Raw genomic sequence first — 17960 nt, forward strand, 5'->3', positions numbered from 1 at the left:
CCTTGCTTTAGAAGTGATCTTCACTGATTTCTTGCTTTCTTTGTCTCTTCTTCAGGTGAGCAAGATGACACTGATAGTATCCATCAAGAAGCCCTTCCTGGTCAAGATGTGGATGAAGGAGATACGATGTATGATGACTGTGCCTCTACCAGTAGCTTTGGTGCCTCAGGCCCTATCAGGAAGAGGTATTGTGCTACTGGATCACAAAATGGCTACATAGACTCTTCCCTTCTTGAAGAGGGGTTGCTGGTGTTGACACAGCCAGTGACAAGAAACCAATATGTTTATCTCTTGGTCGTTGTGCAATCCAGCAAGATATACTTGTTAGCAAAATATTGTCACCAGAAAACAAGCTGCCACTAGGTGGGAGTCTAGAACTGGTGAGAGTGATGATGGGAGGCAAAGCAGGAATAGGCTTTGGCATCATGGAAGATGGGCAGCAATTGCCAGAGATTGTTCCAGGGCAGGGGTGCACAACTTGCAGCCCCGGGGCCTGCATGCAGCCCGCCAAAGGATTTCTGGAGGCCCGGGGCCTAATAATCAGGAGGAGGAGGATGTCCTGGCTCCCAGAGTCCTCCCTGATCACACAGGGCTTTGGAAGATGGGAGCAATGGACTCTTCCCCCAGACTTCCCAGGAGAGCTTTTGCTGGGGACAGGCTTACAGCTCCTCTCACCCCAGAGGGAGGAGCTTTTTGTAAGGCAAGTGGCAGGGTAGAGCCGGGAGGGCAGAGAGAGAGCATGGAGTGAGAGAGCAAGGGGCCCAGGGTCTTCACTGGTGTGTGGATGGGAGTAGAGGAGGAGGCCACCACCCTTTTGGCGAGCAGCCTGGGATTCGGGATCCTCGTCCTTGCAAGGCTGCCCGCATGGCAAAGCCCCCAGGCCGCTCAAAGGTGAGCTACTCGACAGAGGAGGAGGGGGGAAAGGGTTGTCCTCTGCCATGTCATTCGCATGGCCTGGGTTTTTTACTGGGCAGGCAGCCTTGCCGCTCAAAGATGAACGGCTTGGCAGAAGAGGACAATGCAGTGGACGGGTTGTCTTGTCTCTTACCCCCATCCTCTCCCTCCTCCTTCTCACAAGGCTGCCCGCCCATCAATGGGCGAAAGACACAAGGACCCCTGCCCAGCGAGTTGTCTTCCTCCTCCTCTTCTGCCGAGTCAGAAAACCCCCAGGCTTCTCAAAGGTGAATGACTTGGCAGAGGAGGAGGAAGACAATGTGGTGCACAGGCATCCTTATCTCTTTCCCCATCCCCCTCCTCCTTCTCCTCCTCCTCTAGAAAGAAAGAAGGAAGGAAAGAAGGGAGGAAAGAAAGAATCAAGGAAGTGAAGAAGTGAAGAAGGAAAGAAAGAAAGGGTGAGGGTAAGAGGAGGAAAAAAGAAAAAAGAAAGAAAAGAGGGAGGGAGGGAGGAGGCAGGGAAAGGAAGAAAGGGGGAAGGGAGGAAAGAGAAGCAAGGAAATAAAGGAGAGAGGGAGGGAAAGGAAGAGAGGAAAGAAAGAAGCAAAAAAAATAAAGAAAGGAGGAAAGAAAGAAAGAAAGGAGGGAGGAAGCAAGCAAGCAAGCAAGCGAAGGAAGGAAGGAAGGAGGGAAGGGATGACCAGACTTTCCCTCCTTTTCCTGGACATGTCTCCCATCTCAGCCTTCTTGTCCAGGAGGAGGGATTCCAAAATGTCCTCCATTTTGAGCATGGCTAAGAAGTATGGATTTACATTTATATGCTTCCAGCTTCTATTTGGTCATGTCCTGCATTTTTCTTAAATGTCCTACATGTCACCTAAATGTCCTACATTTCCCTCTCCTAAACCTATTGGCAGCCCAAACAACCTAGCAGACCTTAATTTCGGCCCCTACCTCCTTCTAAGTTGGGCACCCCTGTTCCAGGGGGAAAGAGATCCTTGATTTTGCCTCCACTTGTCTCAATAGAAAGACAGCTGCTTGCTTCAGTGGAAATTGGTTCTGCTTCTAGATCTGCTTTATAGCTGAAGCTGCAAAGTAGATGTGCAGTGATAGTTCTCATGTGCTGGAGCCAGGCAGCACTATATATTGGAGTTAGAAATGTGGCTGGATAGCAAGCAAGCAGATAGATATAATTCCTAGCATTCTCCTCCCGTCCTCACCTTTCGATTGATGCAACTCCAAAAGTCACTTTACATATCTTTTACATTTGGAAGGAGGAGGGAACTGTGCTGTAAATATCTGAGTCTGAAGCAAGTCTTGAACTGATTACCTGAGGGATCTATGGTCAGGAATCAGCTCTGCCCATGGAAGGAACTGTAGGGGAATTAAACAATACAGCAAAGAAATCTCTTAAGAACGATAGGTCAAACCATATCAAGTGATATATCCTGACTTTTGCCAAAGCTTTTGGGTACACCAGTAAAGTTGCTTGCAAGTTGGAATGACTAAGGGAGGCCTGTAATTCCTATACATAATGGCTGGTCCTGATGATGTCTTATAAAATGTGTGGACATTTGAAAAGCTGGGTTTTTTTTACTACATCTCCTAGCCAGCATGGCAAATCATGTAAGTGGTTACCTTAGTAGAATAAGAGATCCTTTAAAATCTTTATAGTCTTGGCTATGTTTTGTGACTTAATATTTATACAGCTCTTAAATAAATTGTGGTGTTTATTCTAAAAAAACCCCTCTTTGGTACGTCCCCATTTAACAGGTGAGAAACTGACATTACTAGATTTTTATTTTCTCACAGTAACTCACTTGAGATTTGAGTCTAGGGACCCTATTGCATGGGGTTAAAAGAACAGCATATCTTGCCTGAATTCAGTGCTAATTTGGGAGGCAGCTGGTTCCTATCACACATAAATTGCTGCTGAATCGCTGCCTGACTCCATCCCGGATGCAGCCTGGGTTGTCTAAGCCTCTTTGGAGGCCATTTTTAGAAGTTGAAAGTTTCCGTTTTCAAGAAGGTTCCATGGAAGCGGCTTAGACACCCCAGGCTGCATCCAGGATGGTCCCGGGCGGTGATTCAGTGGAGATTTATGTGTGATAGGAACCAGCTGCCTCTCAAATTAGCACTGAATTCAGGAAAGTTAAGCCACTCTTTTAACCCCATGCAATAGGGTCCTAGGTCTAGTTCAACTCTTTGTTATGCACATAGTATCATAAAAATAAGAATACATGTAGGGAAATTGCAAAAAATATTTGCAAACATAGGACCTTTTATATGGAAGCATGCACTGTTTTTACTACGAAGCTGTGTTCCATGCCTAAAGCCTTGCAACACAGGAAGTTGTCATATTTGTCTTGTTAGAGTTTATTCTCAAGTATTCAGGAAGAAGTTTTTCTTAAGCTCAGTTATATGAAGTCTTTTAGGGGAGAAGGAAACCTGGAATATGTACCCTAGCACAGAAACAAATAAGCCTGTCAGTTCCATCATTTCCCACATTTGAATTTTGTGAATTAAAAAAATCTGATTAAAAACAAGGACTGGAGCAAATTTCTCACTCATTCTTGCAATGGCCACAATTGTCACTTTCACTTTATCAAAAATTCAAATTTTATAATCTTTTTTGGAAATTTTGAAGAAAATTTGCCAACATTCACAAAAATTGATTGTCACATAAAGCAAAACTGGGGAATGTTGCTATTCCTCAAGATGTTTGAGAATATTGTTCCAGTTCATTTAAAAAATAAATTAAATTAATTAAATTAAATCCATATCTATCTGTAAATACCACAACCACAAAGCTCTGGAGCCTTGCCTGGACTGTATTAGTTTCCTAGATATCCTTCAACTGTAAGTGATATTGGTGTCAGTAGCAAGAAAACACGAGAAGCTAAATGTCAGTATTGTCATTAAAGATGAAAGAGTACAATGTTTAAAGGCTCATGCATCATGTCCTTGTGTTCTGAAATGGAAACAGAGCAAAGCTGCAATCGAAGATCCACGAAGGGGAGGTGAAATCGCAGAATTATCAGGTAAAGTACAATATAATGGCTGTCATCTCTAACAAATGACCCAAACTTCCCTCAGTACTCTCTTAGGCCCGGTATGTATCGCCAAGAAGCGGCATCCAGGCGGATTCCTAGATTCTAGGGTTAGGGACCGTGCACCAACCGCACGGTTCCTAACCCTAGGACGTCACGGCAGCAGTGTAATGGTGGCCTTCCGTCCATATGGGACCTGCCATAATGATGTAAGCGACGTGCAGCGTATAGACGTTGCTGCATGTCGCTTACGTCATGAATGCGCCAATGGTGCGTTCGTGACATGTGCATGGCATCCCAAAAAGAACCTAGTTTTTCCAGGTTCCTTTTGGAGCAGAGGGACGCCACACAGTTTGGCTGCTTCTGCATCCCTCCACAGGAAAACTGGCTGCCTCCAGCCCACTCTTTCGGGGTGGTATGTACAGGGCCTTAGTTCTTTTATGAAGTTACATACAAATTTTATATCTCACCCATCCAGATTGCCATAACAATAATTGAGGCCCGGCAGCTTGTTGGTGAGAATATAGATCCTGTGGTGATTATAGAAATTGGGGATGAAAAGAAGCAGACTACAGTCAAGGAAGGGACCAATTCACCATTTTACAATGAAGTAAGTAAACTGTGCCAATTGTGTTCTGTTACTGCAACATTTTGATGTCCCTACTGAATCTGAAAACTGGTTTTCTTTTGTGTTCTTTTAGTAAAATACAGTCCTGTCGTCCCCCCTCCCCTGCCATATCCACAGATTCTACAGCCACAGATTCAAACATCCACTGCTTGATTATTATTTTTTAATTCCAAAAAAAAGCAAATCTTGATTTTGTCATTTTCTATAAGGGACACCATTTTACTATGCCTTTGTATATAATCAGACTGATATAAACTTTGGATCCACATTTTTGGTATCCATATGGGTGATGACGATCCTGAAACCAAACCCCAAAGACCCTCTGTAAAAAGGTATGATTGAAAGATGAACTGTGCTTTCTTAAGGGCTCAGTTCCTCAGTTCTCCCATTCTCCACACATATTTATCCTACAAAATTTATATCAGTTTTACAAAAGTATAAGTTTCATGGTTTCCTATAAGCAGATCTGTATAGTGTGTTAGAGATGCTTAATATTGCCTCAGAACTACAGTTCTCAGGATTTTTTGGAGAGAAAGAATTACTATTAGAAATAGGATGCAAGTAGGAGAGATACGTAAGAGATCTTTGATTAAGAGCTTAAAAGAATAGCAGCTGGAACACTGTACAAAATTGAATCAGAACAATGCTGAGTTATTGTAGAGATGGAGTTCCTTTCCTTTCCTGCCATTTTCTAGTTAGATCCTCACAGCTGCTATTTGTCCTATGATTGAAAGCTCCCAGATGAATATGAATACATGAAAGATTTTCCACTCAGTTAATTGCCATATCTTTTTCTTTGTATACCAGGTATTATGTTTAATATGGTTTCTTGTTATTATTGTTTTCCTTCCTTAGTATTTTGTATTTGACTTCATTGGACCTCAAGTTCACCTGTTCGACAAAATTATCAAAATCTCTGTGAGTATATGTATCCAAGCGAACAAGAAATTAATTTGGTCATTCTAAAACAGGGGACATTGAGAACAATGACCAAAGAAGATATATCACTGGGAGATTTGTGCATTACATAGAAGAAATGAGATTTATATTGTACAAATACAAAATAGCTAAAATAATTTTTAGACAATGCTTTTTCATCTCGGATGAAAATCATGGTATATGTTAGTCCCAAATAAAGCAGTCCCACTGACCCAATGGCAAAATAACTAGTTAGGTAAGTTCAATGGTTAGGTAATTAGGCAACTTCCAGTGTTCAATAGGTCTACTCTAGTTAGAACCAACAATTGCATTTAAACCATAATCTGAACTAAAGTAGACCCACTGAATCAATGGGATTGAAACATGTGTTGCCTTTCCAATGAATGAATCTATTTCAAAGGAACTGGCAATTAGGCCTCTTGTTACAATAATCCTTTAAAAAAATCAAATCTATTGTCTGTAATCTGGGTCTTTCATTTTATGTTGCACCTTTTCAGTCAGCCATTAAAAGCACATAATGACCAGATCTTGAATTATAGGAGACAGTACACAGATTCTCAGCTACTGCATAGAAGCCATGACTCCCTGGGAAGTCACTAAGGTCTGTTACAGACTGCCAAAATAAAGCTGCTTCGGGTCTCTTTGGAGATATGCTATTTAAATGATGCATGGGTCCTAAGAGTCCAGAGGTCGCACCAAAGCCACACCCCATTCCTAAGCACTGGAGTGCAGCTTTCGTGCAGCTTCCGGATTCTTAGGACCCATGCATCATTTAAATAGCATACCTCCAAAGAGACCCGAAGCAGCTTTATTTTGGCAGTCTGTAACAGGCCTAAGACTCAGTAGATTGCTTTTGTAGAGGATCCAACTCTTGATTGCTGAACACAGCTTGCAAGTTGCTAGGAGTGAGGTTACAGCATCAGTAATATTCAGTGCAGTGATAATAATCAAATTCATTTTGGTTGGCCCTGTTGCATCACTTTCAAAATAAAATATGTTAGCAAAATAAAGTGGAAAAAATGGGACAGATACGTGCTCTGTGTGAACAAATTGCATTACACCAGACAGAATTCTATATTTGTCCTGCTGTCAGTGAAATCTAAACCAAATTTATGAATAAACAAACCTAGTGGTGTTATTGGCTCTTTTGTGTGCTGGTGAAACACAGACAACTTTTTAATAATTGTTGGAAGAGCTATGAATAGTGATTTTTAAAATGAACTGCTGAAATCTTTGAATGGCACCTAATGTACAGTTGTTTTTTTGGTATACATTTCACATGCGGCATATTAAAGAGGCAGTGCTGTTTGGGATCTGTGTTTCACAGGCCATCTCATTCTATACAGGCAGCTGCCACACGACAAACTTAGTGCAGTTTGACTCTGCTTTAACTGCCATGGCTCCAACCTATAGAATCCTGGGACTTGCAGTTTGTTGTACCACCAGAGCTCTCTGAGAAAGATGGCTAAATATCTCACAAAGCTACAAATTCCTGAATTCCTTAGCACAGAGCCATGGCAGTTAAAGCGGCATCAAACCGCATTAATTCTGCAGTGCAGATGCAGCTTAGGCCAAAAGGCCAACATCAAAACACCTGTGTTTTATTTTCTGATCTTATTCTTCTCCTTTACTTTTAAAAGAAGGCTAGTTTAGGGAGGTGCAACTCCCTGTCTCTGATACCTGCTTCAGGTGCCGCACTCTCCTTATTTATCAAGACTTATTGTTCATGATGACATCTGTGGGTCTTCTCTGAGTTAGGCCCAGATTAACCTTGCTGTTCTCACCCATTACCCTGCTGCTTCCCTTTTTCTTATAGGTCCCCTCTTCAGTGGTGGCTGGTGGTTTTACATATCAGTGGAGTATTGAATCCACTCCAGATTTTAGTCCAGAATTTAAAGTAGCTGACCAAAGTACTTACCTCTAGCCCCCAAATAGATTCAGCATCTTGAATACCTCTGTTAAAGTTAGAACCTCAGAGCAATTCATTACCCCACTGAAATGGGAGCCAGTAGCTGTCACTGAATACAAATGGAGAGGAAAAATGGATTGGAGGCAGAAAAGGAAAGAAAGCAACATAAAAATAAAAAGGAGACAAGCAGAGGTTGTTCTCCTTTAGTTGTGTTCCTTTCACTGCTTGCTTACTCAGAGAAAATGGGAGAGCAATGGAAGGAGAAGCAGCCAGATCAGAAGGCTGCAGGAGTTGACTCAAGGTTAGGGTTGCCATTTCTCCCAGGAAACCGGGAAAATCCTGGATTGAAGGGACTGGCTGGGCCAGTTGAAGCAAAAGAAGTCCCTTTACTCTCTGGGGCTGCTTGGAAGCTTCCCTCTCTTCACACCAACTAAGGTCCAAAACACACTGCAGAAATAATTCAGTTTGAGACTGCTTTAACTGCCATGGCTCGATGCTAGGGGATTCTGGAAAGTGTAATTTTGTGAGGCATTTAGCCTTCTCTGTCAGGGAGTTCTGATGCCACAATAAACTACAGTTTCCGGGATTCCCCAGCACTGAGCCAGGGCAGTTAAAGCAGTCTCAAACTGGATTATTTCTGCAGTGCGTTTGGCCCTAAAAAGAAGAAAAAAAGAGCTCTTAGCTTGGTACTGGTACTGAGGTTGAAACATGATGGTAGAAAAAGTGTAATGATTAATGCATTGAATTTACATAATCAGAATAATTATAATAATTTGCATAATATGCAGATTAGATACCCAGATATGAGGAGCTGAATTATGGCAATCCTATTCTAGGTACTTCCTATGGAGGCTTGAGTGTTGGTGGATGCCTGGCGTTATTAATCTTTGATAATGGGGTGTTTGAGTCAAGGCTTGAATTTAAACTGGCAAACAATGTACACCTGGTATAACTTTGGTATTGTGTTCTGTGTTGACCTCATTCCAACATAGCAATTTAGTGCAAGGGAGGCTCAAACGCAATTTGTGATGATTGGTTTCACACAACATGTTCTTCTAGGGGGAGAACAAACAACATTTTTCTCCTTTTAATGGAATACATAAATAAATTTATAGCTATTTCTTAATGACAGAGGGAAGAGCCCAAATATTTTTCTTGTGAGGAAGGAGAGCATGGAATGTCATGTTTTAAAAATAATAAGTTCATGTAGCTCTTTATAGTGGCTGAAAAGTAATTCACTATTACTTTGATCCTTTAAAAGTAGCTTGTTGTATTACTCACTATGTTGGTCATTACTTTTTCATTCTTTTACTTAAAAACAAACAAACAAACTTAAGACTGATAAGAGGATGAAATAAAACTTGGAAAATTCCTGTCCAAAGCCTCTAAAAATGCAGATGGATCCCATTTAGAAGTAACTGGAAAATGGTAGTCATTATGCCAGGAACATAACTTCATTCTTATTCATTTCATTATTTTTGAAATGTGGCTATGGTGTGTCCTTGTTATCTAAAACAAGTAAAGTGTTAATAGTTAACCACATTACTTTTAACTTATTTCTCAGTAAAGTTTGCAGGGTTTTTACTTAGTCATTATCACACATTTAGATGTTTTTCCTGCTAGTAGCATTTTGGTTCTAGGCATGCTATATTTTCCTAGTATCAAAGAGATATTGTGGGTTCTTTTTGGGAGGTCAGACTAGCCTGTGATAATGAACTAGTTGTAATATATATGATTTTCATCCTATGGTACTGTAACTGCCAGGTTCTTTCTCATCTTGTGAACATTTCTTAATCTGTTGAAGAAATTGTTCCAGACTTCCAATGAAGATTAATATGTCTTCTTCCAACAGGTTATGCATAACAAGCTTATTGGGAGTGTATTGATTGGTTCATTTAAAGTAGATCTGGGGACAGTATACAATCAGCCAGGTAAGACAGACATTTTCAATTTGCTTCTTCTGTGTTACACTGAATGATGATCCAAGTCTATGGTGTTTATCAGACGAGCTCTTAAAGAGGTACTATTCCAGTGTGACTCCTCTAGCTGCCTCCTGTTGCATGCTGGGATTGGCAGTTTTAAGGAGGGGTATTTAGAATTCTCAGGCAGAGAAGTTCAGCTCCTTAAAACTGCTAATCCCAGCATGCAACAGGAGGCTGCTAGAGGAGTCACACTGGAATAGTACCCCTTTAAGAGCATAGTGTGATAAACATCTATGATGATTCACAGGATTTCAGAACACATGGTGTGACATTTCAGAAAACAAACCAAATCCTGGCTTAAAGATTGGCCATCGTGAACAGTCTGTGACAGGCATTTCATTCAGGCCTGGATCACAGCCTCTTCATTGTTAGAAATTCCAGTTAACTTGAAGTTTCTGTTCTCTGATGATTCATATATGCATACCTGGTCAAAGAACTGGCCCTGCAGCTGTCTCCTTGTCAACAGAGCTGGAGATGTTGCAATGCTGGTAGGGACTTTCTGGGAGCTGTAGTCAAAAAGTAACACCCCAAGCTCTGGACATGGATAATACTCTTCTCATTACAATGAGCACCAGAGCATCATGGAATAGTTGAACCCATGGTGCAGTCTCCATGCAATTTCCTTAAAAAAAAAAAAAAATTCCACCACTTAGAAAAATCAACTATTGCCACTAATGTCAGAACTGCACATCACAGTAATACATGTGTCTCCTGCAGAAAATGGTCCTTGTCTGCCTTCCTTCCCTTGTCCTTTCCCATAATCATAGCATGATTTATCCACAAGGATGCTGTTATGATATTGTGCATTTCCCCATTACTGTTCTCCTTCATTACCTGCTGTTGGTGAGGAATGGTGGTGGTGGTGGTGGAAGGGTTTATAGACAGGTTTTCTGGAATGCAAGCAAATTGTAATAGATGTTGCAGAGATGGATGGGCAATAGGCCTTATGGAGGTGAAGAAAAGGGCTGTCACAAAACCCACATCTCTGTATCATAAATATCGAGGCTGGGATGACAATATAGTTCTGAAACATCTCTAAAGTGTTCAAAATGTAAATGTTGCCATTTATGAAACCATGACATTTCAATTTGTGGTGCTGAATACGATCCGCTTTCCCCAACGCCTGACAGATCTTGGGATTGCACCTTCTTAATTTATTTCTCAGAGTTTTAGCCATTTTGTTTGCATGACAGATAGAATAGTTATTATCAGTAACCTGCTGGCTACCAATGCACACGTCCGACACCAGACAGACATTTCAGAAACTACCCTGTGAACGACTCATGCTTGTATGTTTTTCCAGGTCATCAGTTTTGTGACAAGTGGGCCCTTCTCACAGACCCTGCTGACATTAGGACAGGGGCCAAGGGATATCTGAAGTGTGATATCAGTGTTGCCGGGAAAGGAGAGACAATACAAGCCAGCCAGAAAGCAAGTGATGCAGAAGAACAGATAGAGAAGTATGTTCATGACTTAATTACTTTCTGTAGGGCTGGTATTTTGATTCTGTGCAAAGACAGCAGTTGTAAGGCCAATTACTACAGAGTCACTGATGTAGCTTAGGGTGGTATCTTACCATATAAAAGGGGCAAATCTATCCTGCTACAGTAAGGCTTTCTGTGTGAAAAAGCTGATATGGTAACAGCCATGCCCTTTCTTCAGGGGTCCCTAAGAGCTATAGTTTGGTATAGGACTATGAATACACTTTTTCAGGTTTCCTGTACTTGTCTAGATAGGGACAAACTAAATGGAATGCCATTAATAGAGTGAGCATTTGTGTACATGGCTTTTTAATCTGATTCTTATTTTGTTTGTTTGTTTGTTTGTTTTTTGCAATGAGTTAAATCCCTTGTGGTCTTGATATGAATGGGGAAGCTTCTGCTTACTTTTGGAAAAACCATTTACATGATTACTAAATATGTGAGTGATGTTTTTTCTCCATGGGCCCACAGTCTGATCAAACATTTGTTTGAAATCACTTCAGAGAATGGCTTTTCTTTTTTCTCCAGGAACCTCTTGATTCCCAAAGGATTTCCATCAGAAAGGCCTTGGGCCAGATTTTACGTGAGAATCTACAAAGCAGAGGGGCTACCCAAAATGAACTCAAGCATCATGGCTAATGTCACCAAAGCATTCATGGGGGACAGTAAGGACCTTGTGGATCCATATGTGGTGGTCATGTTTGCAGGTCTAATGGTAAGTAAGAGCCTTAGTTTTCAGAAATATTGTTTCCTGTTGATTGATTTTTATTTTCTTCATAATGCCACTACCAGCCAGAAATTTTCAAACCTTTAAACTGCCATCTTGTATTCTGAGTGAAGAATAAACTTCAGTATACCCTAGTCATAAAATCCATTTTAGTAAAGTAAAATGGTGTGCCCGCTTGCTATATTAATACTCTCTACCAAACGACTGATGGATTAAATATTGAAAAGGATCCCAGAGTGGATTTTAAGACCCTAATTGTGTTTCAATGCCCTATCTGTGTCCCCTAGACACAGGCGGTCCCCTAGTTTAATAGAAACTGTAGTTTAATGAGATAAAGAATCCTTTGTTGGTGCTTTCTTGGCCCTTCTCCTTACAAAACCTAACATTCCCACAGCTTTATAGAGATTTATATTTGTTTCATACAGAGCCAGTGTGGCATAGTGGTTTAAGCACGGGACAAAAACCTAAAGACCAGGGTTTGAATCCCCACTCAGCCATTGAAAACCCACTGGGTGACCTTGGGCAAGCCATACTCTCTAATCGTCAGAGAAAGACAACCCCCCTCTCATCAGATCTTACCATGAAAACCCCATAATAGGTTTGCTTTAGAGTCACCATAAGTCAGAAATGACTGAAGACACACAACAACAGTAGCAACATATATCTATTTCATACCATCGTTAACTGTCATGATTCTAGTCTAAGGTACTTAAAATGAGGTCGTACTCAAAATTCTCTCTGCTTGAGAGCTCTAGCCAACCGTCCTGAACTAGAATTTCTAAGGCGCCATGACTTTTAAAGTACAGTAGTTGACCATAATTTTATCCCACAGTTACTCCAAGAACCTCAAGGTGGTGTACATGGGCTCAACTCATTGTAAACCTGACAACTGCTCAATGAGGCAGACTCAGCAGATGGAGTAACAACACTGAGTGTCTGAGGGAGCTTTTCGGGTAGATTGGACATGAACCTAACTATCTCTATTGCAATGTGTTCTCTTGAAAGATTTGCCTCTTGGCTTATATCTCTCACAAAACAGAAAATAATTCTTATTTTCTTTTTTCTATATCTCTGACCCTTTTGGAGGGCATAAGCCCTATTGTTTTTCCACTCTTCATTGTAACTTAGATTCAGTGTTTGCTCCTTCTCTGTTGTTATATGTCTGCATGGCTTGTTAAAGAAATCCTGGGGCATTAACCTATGACATGTTTAAGAGATCTCACAGCTGTACCAAAGATGTACAAACGTGAAATTCAGATTGTTTGGTGGGATTTTATTTTGCATCCAAATATATAATTGAATGCCAAAGTCAGGATCATCCTAGTGTTTCTGGTATTTATGTAGCGTTGTCAAAGGAAGTCACTGGAAAAACTGGCAGGAAGAAAATCAACTCATTTGTAATGTTGTGCAGGAGAAAAGTTCTACAGATATCATGAACTGCCAAATTGACCAGTGAATGAGTCCTAGACCAAATTAAGCATGAATTCTCCCTGGAAGCCAAGATGACTAAACTAAGACTATCATACTTTGATAGGACAAAATGACTCATTAGGAAAAAAACAATGGTGCTTGATATACTGGGAGGCAGTAAGAAAAGAGAAAGACTGTATTAGAGATGAATAAACTTAATCAAGGAAGCCACAACTCTGTGATTGCAGAACCTGACCAGGACTGTTGATGACAAGGTGTCTTGGAGGTCTATCATTCCTTAGGTCATCATACATTGAAGCCAATGTGATGGCAATCAACAACAAAGAAACACTATGTAATCTGAGACCCTCAAATGTGGCTTATCTGTGTGTACATCTGGCACCGGATGTCAGGATTCTACTCAATTCGTGGGCACCGTTAAAGAAAATGTGACAGCTAACTTTATCAAAATGTGAAGTCAAAGGCTTTCATGACCGGCATCCATAGTTTTTTGTGCGTTTTTCGGGCTGTGTGGCCATGTTCTATAAAAGTTTCTTCGTGAAGTTTCACCAGTATCTGTGGCTGGCATCTTCAGAGAATGGCGAAACGGCAGGAAGAAACTCTTCTAGAACATGGCCACATAGCCTGAAAACCCCACAAAAAACTACTTATCAAAATGCACGTGTAATAACTTGCTCTATTTTTCCACTTACAGAGAATGTTGTCATTATCTATAATAATGATAACAGCATTATGTATGAAAAATCAGGGCCAATTTTAATCTTAATGAAGCTGTTTTTTTCTTTAATAAGACTAGCTCACAAAAAAGCGCAGCCATTAGAAGTGTCACTAATTATACTACCTTACATAATTGTATTTTAAATAGATTTTCATTCAGAGGACGTGTTTGCTGTACAAAAATATATTGGAAGTGAAGACAAGGCAATCCATCCAGAGTATTCACCTTGATGGGTTCAACAGAGTTATTGCAGATAATTTCATAATGAGTGTTAAGTACTATGAGATGTTTGCCACTGTGACTCTTGCTAAGATCCCCATGTGAGCAGGACTACTGTTTTTCAGTTCTGCACTGATCCTGAAAAAGTAACATTTTGGGGCAATAGTAACCATACTGGCTAGGGGAGTTTGAGAGTTGCAGTCCAAAAGGGCCATTTTTAAAAGCACTAATTCTGCATACACTACTGATTCCTTCAACTTTTTACTATTTCATCCTTTTCTCCCAAAGTGGGGGAATAAAATAACTTTAGGAGAGCAGATATATGTAGTTATCAGTTGAGGACTCTGTTGAAGTGGGCAAAAGCTGAGTGGCCCTCCTTTCCTTTCCTTTCCTAGATGATGATGATTGTGATGATGGAGAAGGAGAATAGTGTGGCAACACTAACTTTTCCAAAGAAGAGTGCTGTTTCTACTAAAACATCATAGAAACTGTAGTTCAATCCCAATGATCACAAATGGTGTTGCAAGAATACTGTGGCCCCCATAAGGTTGTTGCAGAAAATCTCTCAGCATTGGCTATGCTGGCTTATTACTGCTTTAATAGCTGTCAAGTCAACTTTGACCTGTGGTTACCCTAGGAATGAGAACCCTCCAAGTTTCCTTGTTATCAACGGTGTGGATCATGTCCTGCAAGCTCAGGGTTTCTTGATTGAGTCTACCCATTTGTAATGAAGTCTTCTTCTTTTCCTACTGCCTTCCACTTTACTAAGCATTATTGTATATTCTAATGGGTTCTGTCTTCTCATGCTAAGTCTAAAGTATGATAATTTCAGTTTAATCATCTTTACCTCTAGTGAGAATTCAGGCTTGATTTGCTTTAAGACCCATTTGTTTGTCTTTAGGAGTTCATAGAATGTATAGACCTCTCTCTCTTCCAGCACCCCATTTAAAATGAGTTGATTGTTTTCCGATCAAGTTTTTTTAACTGTCCATCTTTCACAATCATACATAGGAGTTTGAAATATTATGGCACGGATAATTCTGACCTTAGTATTCACTGATATATCTTTACACACGTGTCAGAAGGGCACCCTTGTCCTCAACTGCCCTGCTGAGGTCTGCAGGTTCATGGCTGTGGCCTCTTTGATTAACTCTATCCATCTATTATGTGATCTTTTCTAGTGATGTGTCCAAAGTATGACAGCCTCATTTTAATCATTCTAGGACCATTTGTTTGTCCTCTTGGTCATTTTGGCCTACAACATCTCAAAGCTCCCAGTTTGCATTCTATATATTCTGGCAACTGTAGCAAAAAAAACAAAACAACCTTCCAGCTGTGTTATTCTAAGTCAAGATATTCTCTGCTGACTAACTTACAAGGAATTTCTTTTTTAATTTTTTTCTTTAGGGTCCTTATAGACCTCTTCATGCAGAAGGCACATCACTGGATTTCATACATAGCCAATGTAGTGCAGCCATTAGAGTAGGGTGCAAATCCACCTAGCAATAGCAATAGCAATAGCAATAACAAATACATTTCTATACCACTCTCTGAGTGGTTTACAATGTACAGTGTAAGCCAATTGCCCCCAACAAGCTGGGTACTCATTTTACCAAAATATGGAAGGATTGAAGGTTGAGTGGATTCTGGAGCCCTGCTTGGGATCGAACTCACAATCCTGTGGTTGTGAGTGACTGCAGTACCGACATTTAACCACTGTACCACCAGGGCTTCTTCTAGAGCCAAGAAATTTGCCTATAGCCAAAAAATTCATGGAGTCACCCTAAATGAATCACTATATCATCCTAATCTACCTCACAAAATTGTTGTGAATATAAACAGGGGATTGTTGGTGGAGAACCATGTATGCCAACTAAACTCACTGTAGGAAAAGCACAGAATCATTGTAACAAACAAACAAACAAGAGCATGGAGTAGCGGGTTATGAGCAACAAATGACTTTTCTCTGTATGTACCATTCCAACTGTATGTGGGAGTAGGATTAGTGATTAGATTTTCCTAGTAACCTCTGCCCTTTCATTTCAGGGACGGACGACAGTGCAGAAGAATTCTGCTAATCCTGTGTGGCATGAACAAGTTGTCTTTAAGGAGATGTTCCCCCCGCTGTGCCGAAGGGTCAAAATCCAGGTGTGGGATGAGGGCAGCATGAATGATGTGGCTTTAGCCACTCACTTCATAGACATAAAGAAGATCTCAAATGAACAGGATGGTGATAAAGGTAACTGTGCATGCCTTGGATAAAACTGAAACACCACTCTGAGCTATTAAAAATGACTGTGCAGTAAAGAGAATAATGCATGTGCCCATAATCCCCCACCCTATCTCTGTAGACTAGGGAGATTACTTCACACAGCATTTAAATCATGTTTAGACAATTAAAAAAGCAGCTTTGGCAATACTTATCACACAACAACACTTCCAACCCATAGCCACTGTGTCCCTGACCTGTAGATGCTGCATCCCTATTCACTGACAGGATCAGTGATTATGCAGGAAACCTTTTTCTAAGGTCTGTTCTCAGCACTGAGACTATGCACTAAGATTGAATACAAATGAGAACATTCAGCACTAAGTGTATTCAGCGCTATGATTCACCCCTAAGAAGAATATGGCAAAGACTGGTTACCCCTCTCAGCCTGTGCAGAATGTTTGTTCATTATATTTTAGGTGGCCAGATATAAACTAGGAAGGAAAAGGCTAGAATAGAGGACCGCTTTGAAAGTAGGACAGCTGGAACCTCTTATAGAAGTCAAGCACTGACTCCTAATTTGGACCATAAGGCATATAAAATGCAAATGAACAGAACATGGAACAGTTACTCTTTTGGAGAGAATCGCCCTGCCAGAATGGGCAATGGTCATGCACCATATAGATGCTTTTGTGATTGGAAAATCAGCTTGTTATTAAAGTACTAAATTTCCTAGTGGGTCCCTTGCAATAAATGTACATAGTGAGCAACATGCCCTTAACATCATAAGAGTGAATGAATGTGGCAGTATTCAAGTGTCCAGCTACTGTGTTTAGCCACAAGGAAATTAGTGTACAACCAGAAATGCCTGCTTGAAATTAAGCATGTTTTTCCTCTATTCCCTCATTGTCCATGTAATATGCATGTGCATCTTTTCCAGGTTTTTTGCCCACTTTTGGGCCTGCTTGGATCAATCTCTATGGCTCACCTAGGAACCACACCTTGATGGATGACCACCAGGAACTCAATGAAGGATATGGGGAAGGAGTTTCTTTCAGGGGACGTCTTCTGATCGAACTTGCTGTTGAGATCCTTTCGGGAGGAGCCCATGAGTCAAAGTTTTCAAAGATCATCAAGGACATAAAGCTGCCTTCCAAGGACAAGGACTCCAAAGGCTCTAAAGGATCAGGAAAAGAGAAAGAGAAAGGATCAGAAGATGGAAAGTCTTCTTCCCCTTCAGATAAAACAAATTCAACAGATGTGGAAGTGGAGCCTTTTGACGTCCCACCAGAGGTAATTTATGGAAATGCCAAGTTATTTAGAAATTAAGCTCTTGGGCTCAAGGATGAGCATAGTTTAGTTTCTCCCTGTAGGAACCCTGAAATGTATTTTTCTATAAGGGGATCTGTGGCGTGTTCCATCAGATAGACCACAACATCCACACCAGACTAAAGATCCCAGAGTTCATTGGGAAAGTTGTGGCAGTCAAATGGACTTGAACCTTGGTTTTTTGTGGGTTTTTCAGGCTATGTGGCCATGTTCAAGAAGAGTTTCTTCCTGACGTTTCACCAGCATCTGTGGCTGGCATCTCGGAAGATGGCCAGCCACAGATGCTGACAAAACTCAGGAAGAAACTCTTCTTGAACATGGCCACATAGCCCGAAAACCCACAAAAAACCATGGATGCCGCATGAAAACCTGCGACTTCACAGACTTGAACCTTCTTTAAATTTCTAATAGAGGCCGTGTCTCTGAACATACTACTAATTGTCA

At 40.8% G+C, this 17960-nt stretch overlaps 1 protein-coding gene across 1 annotated transcript in view; it reads left to right on the forward strand.

Annotated features, from left to right (window-relative positions):
- Nucleotides 1-435: 435 nt before the first annotated feature.
- Nucleotides 436-17960, forward strand: part of FER1L6 (fer-1 like family member 6) — a 96549-nt gene continuing 79024 nt past the window's right edge. The window contains exons 1-9 of the mRNA XM_042464464.1: nucleotides 436-891; nucleotides 3881-3935; nucleotides 4423-4554; nucleotides 5428-5490; nucleotides 9273-9351; nucleotides 10706-10862; nucleotides 11412-11598; nucleotides 16025-16217; nucleotides 17128-17480. Coding sequence (XP_042320398.1) covers nucleotides 785-891; nucleotides 3881-3935; nucleotides 4423-4554; nucleotides 5428-5490; nucleotides 9273-9351; nucleotides 10706-10862; nucleotides 11412-11598; nucleotides 16025-16217; nucleotides 17128-17480 — 1326 coding nt within the window. The 5' untranslated portion in view covers nucleotides 436-784. The remainder of the gene's footprint in view (nucleotides 892-3880; nucleotides 3936-4422; nucleotides 4555-5427; nucleotides 5491-9272; nucleotides 9352-10705; nucleotides 10863-11411; nucleotides 11599-16024; nucleotides 16218-17127; nucleotides 17481-17960) is intronic.

Source organism: Sceloporus undulatus, chromosome 4 (genome assembly GCF_019175285.1).
Source record: "Sceloporus undulatus isolate JIND9_A2432 ecotype Alabama chromosome 4, SceUnd_v1.1, whole genome shotgun sequence".
In the NCBI taxonomy this organism is placed as follows: Eukaryota; Metazoa; Chordata; class Lepidosauria; order Squamata; family Phrynosomatidae; genus Sceloporus; species Sceloporus undulatus.